At 38.0% G+C, this 16,165-nt stretch overlaps 1 protein-coding gene across 2 annotated transcripts in view; it reads right to left on the bottom strand.

Moving 5' to 3' along the window:
- Nucleotides 1-16,165, bottom strand: part of RGS7 (regulator of G protein signaling 7) — a 572,390-nt gene that overhangs the window by 15,530 nt on the left and 540,695 nt on the right. Inside the window, exons 14-18 of one of the 2 annotated variants that reach the window (XM_049867941.1) lie at nucleotides 14,704-14,829; nucleotides 7,274-7,460; nucleotides 3,750-3,839; nucleotides 2,105-2,158; nucleotides 1,313-1,393 (exon numbers count right to left, since the gene is read on the bottom strand). In XM_049867941.1, coding sequence (XP_049723898.1) covers nucleotides 1,319-1,393; nucleotides 2,105-2,158; nucleotides 3,750-3,839; nucleotides 7,274-7,460; nucleotides 14,704-14,829 — 532 coding nt within the window. In that variant the 3' untranslated portion in view covers nucleotides 1,313-1,318. The remainder of the gene's footprint in view (nucleotides 1-1,312; nucleotides 1,394-2,104; nucleotides 2,159-3,749; nucleotides 3,840-7,273; nucleotides 7,461-14,703; nucleotides 14,830-16,165) is intronic. The other variant, XM_049867940.1, reaches the window with a different exon arrangement.

Below are 16,165 nucleotides of genomic sequence, written 5' to 3'. Positions count from 1 at the left end.
ATTTTCAGGATAGAAATTTGCTTCTCATAACTACCAAAATAAATGCAATCACTAGCAATCAGTTGAGGAAAATCAGAAAGTATATCTAATTTCCCTACTCCGCTTCTTCAGAATATTGCCAAAAAAAAATTCAATGAAAATAATCCTTTTTTATTTTCTTGGATAGAAAAAGATTAATGCTTAACCAACTGGGTTTGAAGGTTATTATTGGACGGTGTGCATGCATATGTGTGTGTAGGAACACTAGCCAACTTACTATTCTTTAGAAATACCAATATATTTTCCTTTTCCTTAAGAGGATGGTTGGCTTTCTTGGCTGACTGAAATCTTATTTATCCGGTTAAATGCTATCTTCTCTTGGAAACCTCCTCCCAGCCTGCTGCCCCAACACCAAGAAGAAATAGTTTACCTTCTACACGTTCTACATGGCATAATGCTCAGAAGGTAGCTGGCACTTGATGAATGAATGTCTATTGAAGGTGTGGGTGATCAAAGCTCCCACTCACTCTTCCATTTATTTCCCCTTGGTTCTTTTTTAAAGTTTGCGGTGGGTGACGCTATTTTAAGAGTTGGGGAAATGAGCCAGGTTTGAGGATAGTGTTGGGGGAAAGACAATCATTTTGCTTCGTCTTTACTATCTTCCTCAAATTGTATTATTGGGGGTTTTACTATCTCCCTCAAATTGTTTTATTATTTTTAATTACACCATACAAATTTCCACTCCAAACTCAAGAACCATATGCTGTCAGCATCAGGCTAGAAAAGGATGAATCTGAAACAATTCTTTAAACGACACACAGAGCACTGTGCGATATGTTAGGGTCACTTTTTTCAGCAAAATCTTGGGTGTTTCTTTGATGTTGTCTTTATTTCCCTCTGGTGACTTATGGGGTACATTTAAGAAAATTCTGTATTAAAGCCAGAGATTCCAATAGAACCAGCCAAAATTTTGTGAAGGTCATAGTGTAACTAATCCCTGTAGTCCCTCATTCTCCATCTCTTTCATTCATGCAATCACATTGAATGTTCAAAGTATATATGCTTTTTAAAGTCTTCCAAATACTGTGTGTACCTGGTTGCAGCTGGTAATCATAAACAGAAATAACATTTACCACCCCGAGGATCCCTTGAAGGAAACTGAAAATAAGAACAGTATCTTTGTTGAATGGGTTTGCTTACGTATCAACATACATAGCTCCACTTAACTGGTCAGCACAGCAAAAGCCACAACACACACACAGCAGCATGGAGTTAACCACACAACTCAACAGACAATGCAGACGAACTTGAGTACAAACCAAGATTTTTCTACCTCTTTTCATAACAGGTTAGTGCTGGCCCTCAGTGTTGGTGTACAGTTTTTATGGCATGGGAAAATGGGGAGGTTTCTGCCCTATAAAAATAAATGTGTTGAAGGCTTTAGTTTGAGCTTACGCAATGTCAAAAAGTTCCAAAGGCACTAGCACAATACAAAAAAAGAATCTCACAAACAAATATATCACCAAAACACATGGCTAAGATACTGAGAAAACACTGGTAGAAAAAACTACTGGTTTCCAGCATGATTTTTGCAACAGTTTTCAACACCTTCCTGAAAAATAAAGAATAAGACAGGCATGCTAGAGGGTCTTGGGTGGGGTACATCTTGTCACCAACCACCATTCATATTAAATATTTTGGCTTTAAACTGCCTGGGGAGGTAGGAAGCATAAAACCTGGGGAGGTAGAAAGCATAAAACCCTCATTCGTCTTAATCTTTAAACCTGGAACATATTGAAATGCATGCACTATCTATAAGAAGGAAATGGTCACACGGAATAAAAATAAAAATACAGAGAAGGAATAATTGCTATTCCTTGTCATAAATATACACGTTTCCAAACTTTAGTTCTATACATGTAGTCTTTCATGCATGACATCTTTATTCTAGAAAGGGGTAGAACAAAAACATAACATAGTAGGAAGCATGAAGGTCTGAATTTGCAGAAAGGCAATACCTTTGCTGTTACATCAACCTCAAAGGATGCCAGGTGGGAGAAGGGTCTAGAAACTGGGAAGATTTCACTAATTAATGGTTTGTAATTCCTCAAAAAAGAAAACTTACCATATTCTGTGCAAATTTCTCAAGAGATGTTCTGCGATCCACTGAGTGTCCAGACTTACATGTATGGGGTGTGGGTAGGGAAAGGGAAATAAGGAAACATAAAAAAAGAAAGCAAGAAGAACAGAATAGAAAAAGACAGGATGACGAAATGATGCAACACCAAAGCCATATTCTAAAGCACAAGGCCCAGGAAGGTAGGAGAGCTGCTAAGGAAGGCCTCTTGTCACAGGACATGGGCTCTGTTTTCATTAGTGCTTTTATATTTAGTGCCAAAAAAGTCCTGTTGTGCAACAGAAAAATGGTGTGCTTTCATGCAAAATCAAATCAGGCTAAAATGAAGTAGTTATATGACGCTTTTATACTGACATTTGCAAATTCTAAATATTTGAACATATAGTGGCATCTCTTTAGCATTTCCTTCTAATTTTCTATCAGGGCTAAATTCCTGTTGCAAATTTCCTGTGATTCTGTAGAACATCGCTGTCCAATAGAACTTTCTTAAAGGTCGGAAATGGCGTTCTATGTGTCCAATGCAGAAGCTTCTAGCTGTGGTTAATCAGTCCTTGAAATCTGGCAAGAATTTTATGGAATTTTAATTAATTTAAACTTAAATACTCTCATGTAGCTAGTGACCACTTTATTGGGCAGTGCAAGTATGGAGTATTTATTTCTAGTTGCAAAAGAAATGGACCTTGAAAAATCTCATTTAGCCTAAATAAACTGTAGAAAATTATAATCTTATCTCTGAATTTCAAGAAGCTATTGACTATGTTAACATTGAAAAGTTCATAATGAGTCATGTTGATGTTTAAATCCAGATGTCCACACCCTGTTACGCTGCTTGTAAAAGGCGTTGTGGACAGTGAGACTGATTATAAACGTTAACTGAATTACTGAGTTCTCCTGCAACTCTGCCCCAAATGTGCTTGTCTACTGTCTCAGATGTGTAACACTTACAGTAGGGATAATAAGTGATTCAGCATAAACGCCAAATGAAAATATTCAAAAGCAAACATTACTAAATTTTAGCTACTATCATTGAAAAAAGTGGCTCCATTTTTAGTTAGGAAACCCTGGTGGTCTTAGTGGTTAAGAGCTATGACTGCTATCCAAAAGGTCAGCAGTTCGAATCCTCCAGGTGCTCCGTAGAAATGCTGTGCGGTAGTTGGACTCATAGCGACCCTATAGGATAGAGTACAACTACTCGACTGCAATGGACTTTTTTTTTTATTTTATTTTTAGTTATGGAGTCTGTGACTCACACATACATTCTAGTTTACTGAACAAAGAAAATCCTTAAGTGTTGACCTACTGACCTTCTTCTTTTCCTTTCCTTATTGCAGTTTTTGAGTCTCTTAAAATAGGCATACAGAAGACTAACTTGAAACATGAAAATAACTTCTAGTAAACTTTGGAAAGCATGAATATTTGCAGAAACAAGCCCCCTCCCCCCCCCAAAAAGAATAAAATAAGCAACCAACAAACAAAAAAACTTAAATGGCCCTTACAAAATGCAAAGGTTTGGGGGAGGGTCTTGGAGTACATTGACTTACCATTTATCCAATACCTGGGGTCCAGCAGAGGTAACTATTCCAAATAGTTATCACTGAAAACTAGGTCAAAAAAGGGCAGGAAGAACCAATACCTTTTTCTTTGCCTGTAGAAGCTCCTGATAGGCACTGGATCTTATAAAACGTGGGTATGAATCACTTTTCATCAGTTTGTAAATGTGCTCCTAAAAAGAGATAATGGTTGAGGTGCTTCTTTATTATTTCTCACCAAAATAAATCAAATACTAGGAAAAGAACGCCACATGCAACTGAAGAATAAATCTGGTAGCAGCTAAAAATAAAAATGATAATGCTGGTGATAATACGTTATGTTACAGAACATTTAGGTCTTCAAATTCATTATTTCATTCATGGATCAATGGTTAAATTGGTTTGGGAGCTACAGAGGCAGTAAATCACACCCAGGCATTAAAAAAAAATGGAATTTGGTTAATGGGATGTCATGAAGTCATTTCAAATCAAGTCGCTGATTTATATAAACCAAAAAAACCAAACCCAGTGCTGTCGAGTCGATTCTGACTCATAGCGACCCTATAGGACAGAGTAGAACTGCCCCACAGGGTTTCCAAGGAGTGCGTGGCAGATTTGAACTGCCGACCCTTTGGTTAGCAGCCATAGCACTTAACCACTACGCCAGCAGGGTTTACTTTTTTTTTTTTTTATATATAGATGTCAAAAATCCAAAACCCGTTGCTGTTGAGTCAATTCCGATTCATAACGACACTTCAGGACAGAGTAGAAATGCCCCTTGGGTTCTCAAGGAGTGGCTGATGGATTCGAACTGCCCACCTTTTTGATTAGCAGTCGAGCTTTTAATCACTGCACCACCAGGACTCCGTAGAGATCATATGAGAACATAAATAAATCTCTGCTAGCTCTTAAAATTTCTCCAGGCCAAAAGAGGATCATGTGAAATCAAGATGGAGCGATCATCCTGGATACCTGAGTACAGGTAATTTGGGGGTGCAGGCTGACCACATGAATTATCTCTTTTGTGCAAATTATATGGAAAATCATCATCCACATCCATTTTGGTCCAGAGCACAAGTCTAACAATAAATTTTGTGATACGTAATTGCTAAATCTCCAACTTCTGTGTGCCTTTTTTTTTACTCATTTAATGACTGATTAGATAAATATTTAAACATTTGCCTCAAATCAGTCTACAATGTTCTATTTTGATGATTAATATTGGTAGACAAAGAAGAAATGCATTTGTCCAATTCAGTCTGGGTTCAACCTAAAGAGATTCTCCTATGGCCTACTGCAACCCAGAGGAGCTAATCAGCTGCTTGGTTTTCCTAGCCTAGTGAAATACCCGTTTTCAACTATTTGAAAGTATCCTGGATGTTCCCTGGTGGCGCAGTGGTTAACTTTCAGCTGCTGACCAAAAGGGTGGCAGTTTGAATCTAGCAGCAGCTCCTTGGAAACCCTGTGGAGCAGTTCTACTCTGTCCTATAGGGTCACTATGAGTCAGAATCAACTCTACGGCAAAGGGTTTGTTTATTTGTTTTGGATGTTCTAATCTCTTCTTGTTTGGGGAAAATAACTCAGCTCTCCTGGTCTCAAACAGAGCAGCAATACTTTGGAGTTACTCTGAATCCACGTAAAGAACTTCAGGGTTAAGTGTCAAAATCTACCCCAACTCTGATCTGCAAAATTATGGTAAAACTTATAACCTTATTAGAATTTGTTGTCTGAAAAGTAGAGCACTGTCTTACTTTGGAGTCAAACATTTGGGGATTCAGGTGCTATTTTATTCAAGATCTCCCACTTTCAATGTATATTTAGACCAGTGTACTCATCTCTTGGAACCTTAATTTTCTAATCTATGAAGTAAGGTTACGGTGAGGATTGAAGGAATGATAAAGGTCTAGTGGAATACGGAGCATGCCTAGTAAGTGCTCACATATACTGGAGTACATGCCAAGCACGCATCTAAGCACTTGCCTATGTTGGATAATTCAATCTCGCAAAATGCCAATGAAGTAATAGATAACCTTTATTACATACATTTTAAATAAAAAGAGACTGAGGAATGGAGAAGCAATGTTCTTGCAAGAGGTCACACGGTAGCGTCTGGATAGAACCCAGACAATCTGAATACTGAATCTGCCTTCTTAACTACTACATCTCACCTCAAAAAATGACAAGAATGTCTATTATTGTATCTTTGAAGATAGAGAAAAAACTCCATCAAAAATTGGAATTAAATATTTAAGCTTAATTAAACTAACAAACAAAATAACAACAAAACCAAAACCAACCCTGGGTGTCTGGTGATAATGGTTCCTGTAGAAAAAACACTCATTTTCATTTTATTCAGGGCCCTAGTAAGCAAGCCTATTTTTCAATGACACAGATAACAAAGAAATATTCTTTTTAAGACTTCAGGAAGGTCATTCCAAACATTTGATACATTGTTGGCACTACAAAAAAATGCCTGAAATATTATCTTGAACTGAAAAGAAAGATAAATCAGCAGTGACCAACAGGGCAGGAATTTTTGGCTGCCCTGCACTCCCCCCAGTGTCTCTGCAGAATGGGATCACTTCCACGTGGGAGACCAGGATAGAGCCGCAGGGCGGGGATGTCTGGTTTAGCTGTTTAAATCAATGTTAGGTGTCCTTAACTAAAAATGTCTCTTTTCCTTAAACCAAAGCCACAGGGAAATGCATTTTCTACTAAGTAAAAATATGGAAAAACATTTTGGTATCTCATTCTTCAACTTCTAAATGTTATTTAAGTAATGCTGTTATTAAAAAACAAGATATTTTTAAAGCTAATACTCTTTTCTAAAAGATGTTTAGCAAATTATGAAATATGCACGCTCTGATTTAAAAGCCAATTTCAACACATCATTAGGAAATAATATCCCCTCATTACATATTTATTTTTCTTCTTGAGCTACAATTGTGATCTTTTTTTTTTTTTTTTTTTTAGAGAAAACAGAAATTCAAATAACTTCTAAGGAGGCAATTAAGGTTCAATTTGAGAAAAGAACATTAAAAATTTGTTACAGGAGGTTAAAATCAATTTCCTTTTGTGTTTTTCTTTTGGTAGATTAACTTAGGAAATGAATAAATCCCTGAATCAACTATTTAATTTTATGACCTGTGACAAAACTGGTTTGAGTTTGACACAACTTTAAATTAACTCAGTTCTTCAGATTCATAATAAGGAATAATTTAGGAATGAAAGAATTTTAGAATCTCCATATTGGAAGACACCTAAAAACTTTCAAACGTGCATTAATGAGGTGGGGTCATCATTAGATAAGTATTTGCTCACATGTTAGAGGACAAACAGAGCAGAAAATGAACTAAATATTTTCAAATATTTCAAATATGCCTCTTCAAGAAATTCTCAGGTGAAAATATTCAAATTTATAAAACATGCCCAGACTTTAAAAAAGTATTCACATTAAAGTATCTCTGCTATCTTCTAGATCAGTTAGAGATGTTTTAAATACAGTTACCTAGATTTAAAATATTAGAAATAGCTGCCAATTTAAAATGAAAATAAAAATAAAGTCTCTCAACCCTTAATGGCTCAGAAGCACATTTGGGACATATGTGAGGGACCCCCGTGTACTGACCTGAGCATCTTCGAAGGTATAACGTCCTGGTTCCTTTACGTTCTGTGTGGTTTTGTCATAACTCTTAGAATCCAGGTTAATGGCACTGGGGGCTCCCGGAGCCAGAAACTCCTGCCATATTTCCTGAACTCGGGAGGGGACTTCTCTAATCGGCCTTTTCTTCAGGTCCTCCACTGCTAGCCAGAATCTGTGCAAAATGTGACACCAAGTGTTTACTTCATTGGCTAATCATCTGAAAATTCTTGTAATATTTACCCATACTACAATTCACAATGATACATGATAACGAACTCACTTTCTCTGAAAACCAAGACCAAAGCTGTTTCCGTCAAGTTGACTACAACCCTGTAGGACAGAGCACAACTTCCCATAGGATTTCCCAGGAACAGCTCGTGTGTTAGAACTGTCAGCCTTTTGGTTAGCAGTCATAGCCCTTAGCCGCTGCATCACCAGGTCTCCACTTTCCCTAAGGGCTTCCAATATCTGGTTTTAACTGTCTCCCCCCCCCCCACACCCCCCCCCCACTGGTTGTATTCAGAGGTGTAAAATCTTCAGAAAGAAATATTGAATGCAATCTTCTTTAAGTGTTTGTTGTTAAAAGTAGATCTCTCAGAGTTCTGAGCAAATACAACCTTAGTTTTACTGAAGTGAAGTTGCGTTGACAAAGGATCATTCGTTAGGAAGGAAGAGGGATATGAAGGGAATTAAGGGTGAGTGACAAACAGTGTCTGGCTGTAGGGATAAAGTAAAGCATTATGCCACATTTTTTGGAGCTTTGGTCCATTTGAGCAATAAGGGCTAGTGTGGACAGGCTTTTCTACTCTACTGGGAAGAGGAATTACAATAAAGCTTTACCGGAGTGGAAAGAGGCCTGGATACAAGACCAGTTAAAGCCCTAGCAGGCAAAATAAGGGCAAGTAACTAATTTTAGGCTACTTAATTCAGAGAGTTCTAGAATGACAGAGCATCAGGCTTTCAAATGCAATTGTTTGAAAGGCTTAAATTTGAAGAGGCACCATGGCAATTTGGAGACTATAGAAAAAATATGTACTGATTGACTTCGAAAGCCCCCCAAACCATGTTTTGGTGGATAACAGCAAAGTTTGATAAGAAGGTGCCACATTGTGTTTATGGGCTTCCTTTCTTTAAATTTTGCTATGTGTTAATTTTTCATCTTAGACCAAAAAGTAATGTTAAAAAGATAAAAATGTGCATCATAGCATTTTGTTAATGGAAAAAGAAACCATACTTGAAAATGGAACTGCTATGAACACGCTATGAATCACAGTTCTGCTCTGACACACCTTGGGTCGCCATGAGTCAGAGTCGATTTAACAGCAACCGGTTTTGAGTATGCCTAGGTTATCCTAAACAGGCGTCATTTTCACTCTAAGGGTAGGATAGATACGATCATGTAATCACGATGTCTATGGAGTCAATGGCGACCACAAGCTACAGAGACTTAAGAAAGGCCCACGGTGACAAAGCAGTATCCTCATAACTACTAAATTTTAACCTGGGAATTAATGAAAGTACAGAAACTAGTAAGAAAGCAGTTGAGCTAGAATTAGAATAGCAAATACTATGTAGTCTAGTGATTCCCCAGTTTTCAAATATTACTTTTCTATAGATATATGTAACAAAAGATAATCCAACTTGGATAATGCCTTAAACATGAAACTATCGATATCACTTTTGGAAAGGAAGGGTCTAAGCTGTTTCCTCTAAAATACAGAGTCAGACAGTGCACTACATATAATAAGAATATCATGTGCAAACTGAGGGAACCTGAATATTATAATTAATGCTCATTCAAGTTCATTCCTGCACACAAGGCACATTGATTCAAAAAAAATCATGCCCTCAAAGAACTGTTCAAGAAAAGATGTATCATTCAAACGACCATAACACAAAGAAGATATGAGAAACCCTCTATGAGCAGTGTCATCTAGATAGTCTGGGCATGCAAGCAGGTGAGGCTTTCTGCCAGGTGAATGCTGGTTGTAAAAGGGATATTAGGAATGCTGTTATAGATTCAATGACATGGAATGACATGCAATGACCTTTTCAAAGTGTTGAGATGATATTAATAATATCTTCCCTGATATGTGAGTACAGGCACTATTCTAAGTACTCAACCTGTATCAACTCATGTGATCTTTACAACAGCTCTAAAAAGTAGCTGCTATTATTTTCTATTATTATTGCTCCCTTGTTAGAGTAGAGGAAATTGAGGAAATGAAGTTTACATAGCTTACTGAAGATTGCTCATTGGGGGGCATCTAGGTCAATTGGCACAACAAAGCTTATCAAGAAAATGTTCTGCATCACACTTTGGTGAGTGGCACCTGGGATCTTAAAAGCTTGTGAGTGGCCATCTAAGATACATCAATTGGTTCCAACCCACTTGGAGCAAAGGAGAATGGAGAACACCAAAGACACGAAGAAAATATTAAGCCAAGAGACAAAATGGCCACATAAATCAGAGACTCCATCAGCCTGAGATGAGAAGAACTAGATGGTGCCTGGCTACCATCAGTGACTGCTCTGACAGGGAACACAACAGACAGCCCCTGAAAGAGTGGGAGAAAAGTGCAGAGCAGAACTCAAAGTCACATAAAAAGACCAGACTTAATGGTCTAACTGAGACTGGAGGAATCCCCAAAGCCATGGCCCGGGGACACTCTGTTAATCCAGAACTAAAACCATTTCTGAAGCCCACTCTTCAGACAAAGATTAGACTGGACTATAAAACATAAAATAATACTTGTGAAGAGTGCTCTTCTTAGTTTAATCGGATACATGAGACCAAATGGGCGGCTCCTGTCTGGAGACAGGATGAGAAAGCAGGAAATGACAGGAACTGGTTGAATGGACACAAGAAACCCGGGGTAGAAAGAGGGAGTGTGATGACACATTATAGGGATTGCAACTAATGTCACATAACAATATATACATAAATTTTCATACGAGAAATTAACTTGAGCTGTAAACTTTCACCTAAAGCACAATTTAAAAAAAAAGGTACACGAAACTTTTTGGGTGAAAATTAAAAAAAAAAAAAATTCTGTGTTAAAAAAAAAAATCGCCCAATTTTTAGTGTAGCTGGGGTTTGTATCCAGATAATCTGCAGCGGACAACATACATTCCTAACCCCTGCCTTGAACGGCCTCCTCAGCAGCATCATTGCTTTCCTTGCCCTCATTATTCCTGCAAACATTTTAATAACTTAGTAGAATGGAAAAAGCATAAGTTGAAATCCCACCTCTTTTATTTAACAGTAGCTGAAAATTGGGGAAGTGTTTTAATGTATTTCAGCCTCATTTTCCTCAAAAGTAAAATGGGTTAATATTGATTACCTCACTGGATTTCTGTAGGATTAAATGAAATAAATTATGTAAAGGTTACTTTGAGGTGCCTGACATATTTATACCCAAACCCACTGCCATCGAGTTGATTCCGACTCATAGCGACCATATAGGACGGAGTAGAACTGCCCCATAGGGTTTCCAAGGCTGCAAATCTTTTGGAAGCAGACTGCCACTTCTTTCTCCTGTGGGGCAGCTGGTGGGTTCCAACTGTTGACCTTTCAGTTAGCAACCGAATGCTTTTAACCACTGAGCCACCAGGGCTCCTTGGCATATTTATAAACCCAGTGCCGTCGAGTTGATTCTGACTTATAGTGACCCTATAGGACAGAGTGGAACTTTTCCATAGAGTTTCCAAGGAGCGCCTGGTGGATTTGAACTGCTGACCTCTTGGTTAGCAGCCTAGCACTTAATCACTAGGCCAGCAAGGTTTCCAGCATATTTATAGGCACTCAGTGATGAGTCTCATGATATCACGATATTTTTTTGGCACATGCTGTATGCTAGGTGCTTTGACTGAAAAAGGAATGAACAAAAACCCACTGACAGGAGAGAAGAGTATGTATTTGAGGAATAAGTAGCAGTCAATAAGCAGTATTTCTTGACTTTTCGTCATCATGCTTGAAGAAAATGCTCATATGAGTGGCAACTTCCAACAACAGGAGGTGCTTAAAAGGCTGCTGCTTAGATAAGATGCCTTAAAAGTTATTTAAGTGCAATTCTCAGCCTTGCTGGGTAACTTGAGCATTTTTTTTTTCTCTCCCTCAGTCTGTGACAACAGACACCTAGGAGGAAGCAGTTGGGCTCAGACTTTAGCGAGTAATAGAAAATAACTTGTGCCTGGTTTATAGAAAATCTAGACTGCCACTTACTAGCAACCTGACCTTGGGTAAGTTGCCTAATCTCTCTGAAGCATATTTAAAAAAAAAAAAAATTTTTTTTTTTTTTTTTATAAAATGGGCAACAGTATTTATTTTCATGTTTGTTGTGATGATTAGATGTAAGATAATTGGAAATAATGAATACAAGACTGTCTTAGTCATCTAGTGCTGCTATAACAGAAATACCACAAGCCGGTGACCTTAACAAAGAGAAATTTATTTTCTCACAGTCTAGTAGGCTAAAAGTCCAAATTCAGGGTGTCAGCTCCAGAGGAAGTCTTTCTCTCTCTGTCGGTTCTGGAGGAAGGTCTTTCTTGTCAATCTTCCCCTGGACTAGGAGCTTCTCTGCATAGGAACCCCGGGTCTAAAAGACACGTTCTGCTCCCGGCGCTTCTTTCCTTATGGTATGAAGTTCCTCTGGCTCTTTGCTCGCTTCTATCTCAAGAGATTTCTTCAGGACACAATCCAATTTTGTAGGTTGAGTCCTCCCTTACTAACACAACTGCCACCCATCATCCCTCATTAACATCACAGAGGCAAGATTTACACACATAGGAAAATCACACGATACTGGGAATCATGATCCAGCCAGTTGATACACACACTTTTCCCGGGGGGGACATAATTCAATCCATGACAAAGACACAGCATGGAATACTTATAGAAGTAGTGGATATAAAGCATATAATGGCATAAAGTAGGTACTCAAGAATTATATATTTATATCTATTTGTATGTCTATTTATCGATCGGTCGATCCATCCGTCCATCCATCATCTTTCTATATTTGCTTAGCAGAAAGACATATGACAGGTATACAGTAGATGAATTATATCTACTTCAAGAAACATATTTCGTATATATATAAATGTAACAAGTAGTCCTGGTGGTGCAGTGGTTAAGCACTCGGCTGCTAACCAAAAGGTCAGTGGTTCGAACCAGATGCTATGCAGGAGAAAGATGTGGCAGTCTGCTTCCATAAAGATTTACAGACTCGGAAACTGTTATGGATTGGATTTTGTCCCCCCAAAATGTGTATCAACTTGGCTAGGCCATGATTCCGAGTATTGTGTGGCTGTCCACCATTTTGTGATCTGATGTGATTGTCCTGTGTGTTGCAAATCCCAACCTCGATGATGTTAATGAGGCAAGATTAGAGGCAGTTATGTTAATGAGGTAGGACTCAATCTATAGGATTAGGTTGTATCTTGAGTCAATGTCTTTTGAGATATAAAAGAGAAAATCAAGCAGAGAAGAGAGGGACCTCACGCCACCAAGAGAGAAGTGCCAGGAGCAGAGCTAGTCCTTTGGGAGCTGGGGCCCTGAATTAGGACCTCTAGCCTCTTTTAGCCTCCTAGGCTGTGAGAGAATAAACCTCTGTCTGTGAAAGCCATCCACTTGTATTTCTGTTATAGCAGCAGCACTAGATGAGTAAAACAGAAACCCTAGTGGGGCAGTTCTACTCTGTCCTATGAGGTTGCTATGAGTAGGAACCGGCTTAACTGCAATGAGTTTATGAGTAGATACGTAATATTTTTTACATATGATTACAGCATGGAGACTAACATGGCATAGAATTATCAATTATTTCATGAAACCCAGCTTGCACATGCTATTGTCTTTGCTTAAAAGTTTCTTCCCACTTCCATTTTTTTTTTTTTGCCTGGTTACCTCCTTCTCACTATCCACGTCTTAGCCTAAAGGCCATTTCCTCTGGGATGCCCTTTGGTAGTATACAGCTCTGGATTAAATATCCCTCTGTATTTTTTCTATTTAAATCCCCATTAATTTGTATTGTGATGATCTGTTTTCTTGTCTGTATTTACTCCAACAGACTGTAATTTTAATGACAGCCGGAGCCATTTTTATTTGGTTAGGTTTTATTTAGTTAAGAGATGTTGGTGAGGGTCATTACTTGTTTACTTTCTTTATCATGATACCCATAAAATCAGCATTTTTAAAAACTTAGAGGAAAGTCTACCTCCCATTCAACAAAATGCTAAAAAATATCCTTTGTCTCTGCTTTATTTTTATTCATTCTTGCACTCAATAATTAATGATGTGACCTCAATACAGAAAATGTTATTTAGTAGGCCCAGTAAAAATCCTTAGCAACTGTAAATCTTATGAAAGCTCTGTCAAGAAGAACTCCCATAAACTGGAAAGAGAATAGGAAGCTGCTTCCTTAAGATCTATGACAGGCACACATGTATAATTAAATTCCCCCAAGCTCTGTCTAGGGTCCACCCTGCTTACTCCATGAGGTCTCTGTCAAAATTCTGTGTGTTTCTGAATGATTGGTATCAGTTTCTGAATCCCCTGAAAAGGAGGTGACGTTGCCTAGGGTTGCTTAGTTCCAGTGAAAATAAATGAATGCTGAGACCATTCTGTAAATGAACTTCACAGGACTGCATAAGTCATGGAAAAGTAAAATAGGGTATTCAGGTTTCAAATAAATAAAGAATAAAAGAGCTGATGGAAAAACTGTTATGTTGTGGAAGGTTATCATTTACCTCCATGATCTTAGATAAAGCCATTAAAATCCATTCCAATGTTTCACATTTAAAGTGCAATGTCCAGGTGTGTTTTAAGTTAGAGAAATTTCAAAACCAAATGAGGATGATGTTTACAATAGCTGGGCAGAATGGGTGTACCTGCTTGCTAACAGCATAGTGTGCCACTGCTCTCAGCTGCACATCGGCTGTATCTAACTGGGCAAAAGTAAATGAGTGCCCCAATAGCTTTGTCCCAAATTATACAGACACCCAATCTCCTTTTCTCTACCTTACTTGAGAATTGATATGCGAAGAAGACCGATATGAATAAATAGGTGATATTTTCATTTAACTCCATAAATATTATTGGCCATTTACCACTTTGCCACATATTGGTCTAAATATTGTACTTCTGTATCGAGTTCATTTAAAATGCTCCAAATTTATACAGTGAAAAGATCAAGAGACAGTGTCAAAATAAACCATTATAAGTAACTGATTATGTTAGATAGCCTTTGCTTGGTTGCCTTTTTTCCCTCCATCGTGTGGCAGAAATTTAATGGGTTCATATCATCAACATCATGCTAGTGGGGAGATTAACTGGACTATAATCTCTCAAATAATTAGACACATCACAGATAGTGTCTCTCTAGCTTAGAGAGGAAGGCCTAAACAACATGTCTTACCTTAAGTTTTCTGAGCTGAATTCTGACTCTAGAAATTTAAGGAACTGTTCTCTCCCAACTGGGTCTTTCAAAGCTTCATCCATGCCGAAACCCCATCGTTTTACCCTCTGCTGGCTTGGTTCTTTGCTATAGGAGATAAAACAAAGCCAATTATAGTCTCTTCATTACAACTCCTATTTTCTGTGATTAAATTTCCCCTCAAAGCATATATGTTTTTGAAGTTCCCATCTTTAATTTATCTTTAAGAAAAAAAATTCTGATTGATGACTCCACATGAAAATACAGGGAGGCATTAGTAATAAAGTCTAACATTTTTTGAGAATTATGTGCTAAGTGCTCTATGCCAATGAGCTCTTTTAGTTTTTTCAGCAATTTTATGAGAGAGGTACCATTATCACTCCCATTTTACAGATGAGGATGCTGAGGCAAAAAAGGGGTTATAACTTGCCAGTGTTAGACAGGTAATAAGGGGTAATGATCCAGATATGCTGACCCCAGAGTCCAATTGCTCAATTATTATACAATGCAGCCTTGTGGTGGTATGCTGTACCGGGGTGGGGGAGAGATGCACTGGGGACCAAGAGGCCTAAATCCTTGGCCATTGACTCTGCAATCTATTAAACAGGTGACCTAATCCTAACTGAGTCAAAAAAGTATGTGATTCCAGCTTCCACATCTATAAAATTTACAAATTATGAATGAAGAGTTCTGGACTAGTCAAGCATTTAAGAACCACTGCCTGGATTTAGAAGAAGCCACCACCACCGGCTGCCATTGAGTTCATTCTGACTCATGGCAACCCCATGTGTGCCAGAGCAGAACTATGCTCCATAGGGTTTTCAATGGCTGATTATTCAGAAGTAGGTCTTTGCAAAGTCTTTCTTCTGAGGAGCCATTGGGTGGACTCAGACCACCAACATTTTAGTTAGTAGCTAAGTGTGTTAATCATTTGCACCATCCAGGGACTCCTTAGAAGGACCTGAGGTCCGTAAATGCAATCTAGAGAAGTGCAATATAGCACCAAATAATGACTTTGCGCACAGGACTTTTAATGAATCTGCCAAGGCTGATGATATAATTTTTCTCCTATGTAGCTCATGAAAGCAAATTCATGAGGGGGAATTCTAAATTATGCTTTGGTTGTCTCAAAAGGTCAATCTCTTATTGGTTTCTTTTAGAGCATTTATGGGAAATTCATTTTGTTTTAAAATTTAATTTATAAAAATATACTTGTAATGGGCCTAAGTAAGTGTAAATTTAGCATTCATTTTACACTTAGAATTTTGACACAGACATTTGGCAACATGGATTTTCAAGGAAGCTAAAAGCAATGAGTTACATTCCAAGAACTAATGATTCCCAACTCTGAGTAGTCCATCTTGAAAGCCCTTGCACTTCTGATTTTATGCCAGTCATTCTGCAATGCAAATTTCAATCCAAATGTCTAAGGTTCAAAAATCAT

This window comes from Elephas maximus, chromosome 24, assembly GCF_024166365.1.
Source record: "Elephas maximus indicus isolate mEleMax1 chromosome 24, mEleMax1 primary haplotype, whole genome shotgun sequence".
NCBI classification, from domain to species: Eukaryota; Metazoa; Chordata; class Mammalia; order Proboscidea; family Elephantidae; genus Elephas; species Elephas maximus.
The sequence above is the reverse complement of the archived record's forward strand: the minus strand, read 5'-3'. Positions and strand labels throughout refer to the sequence as shown.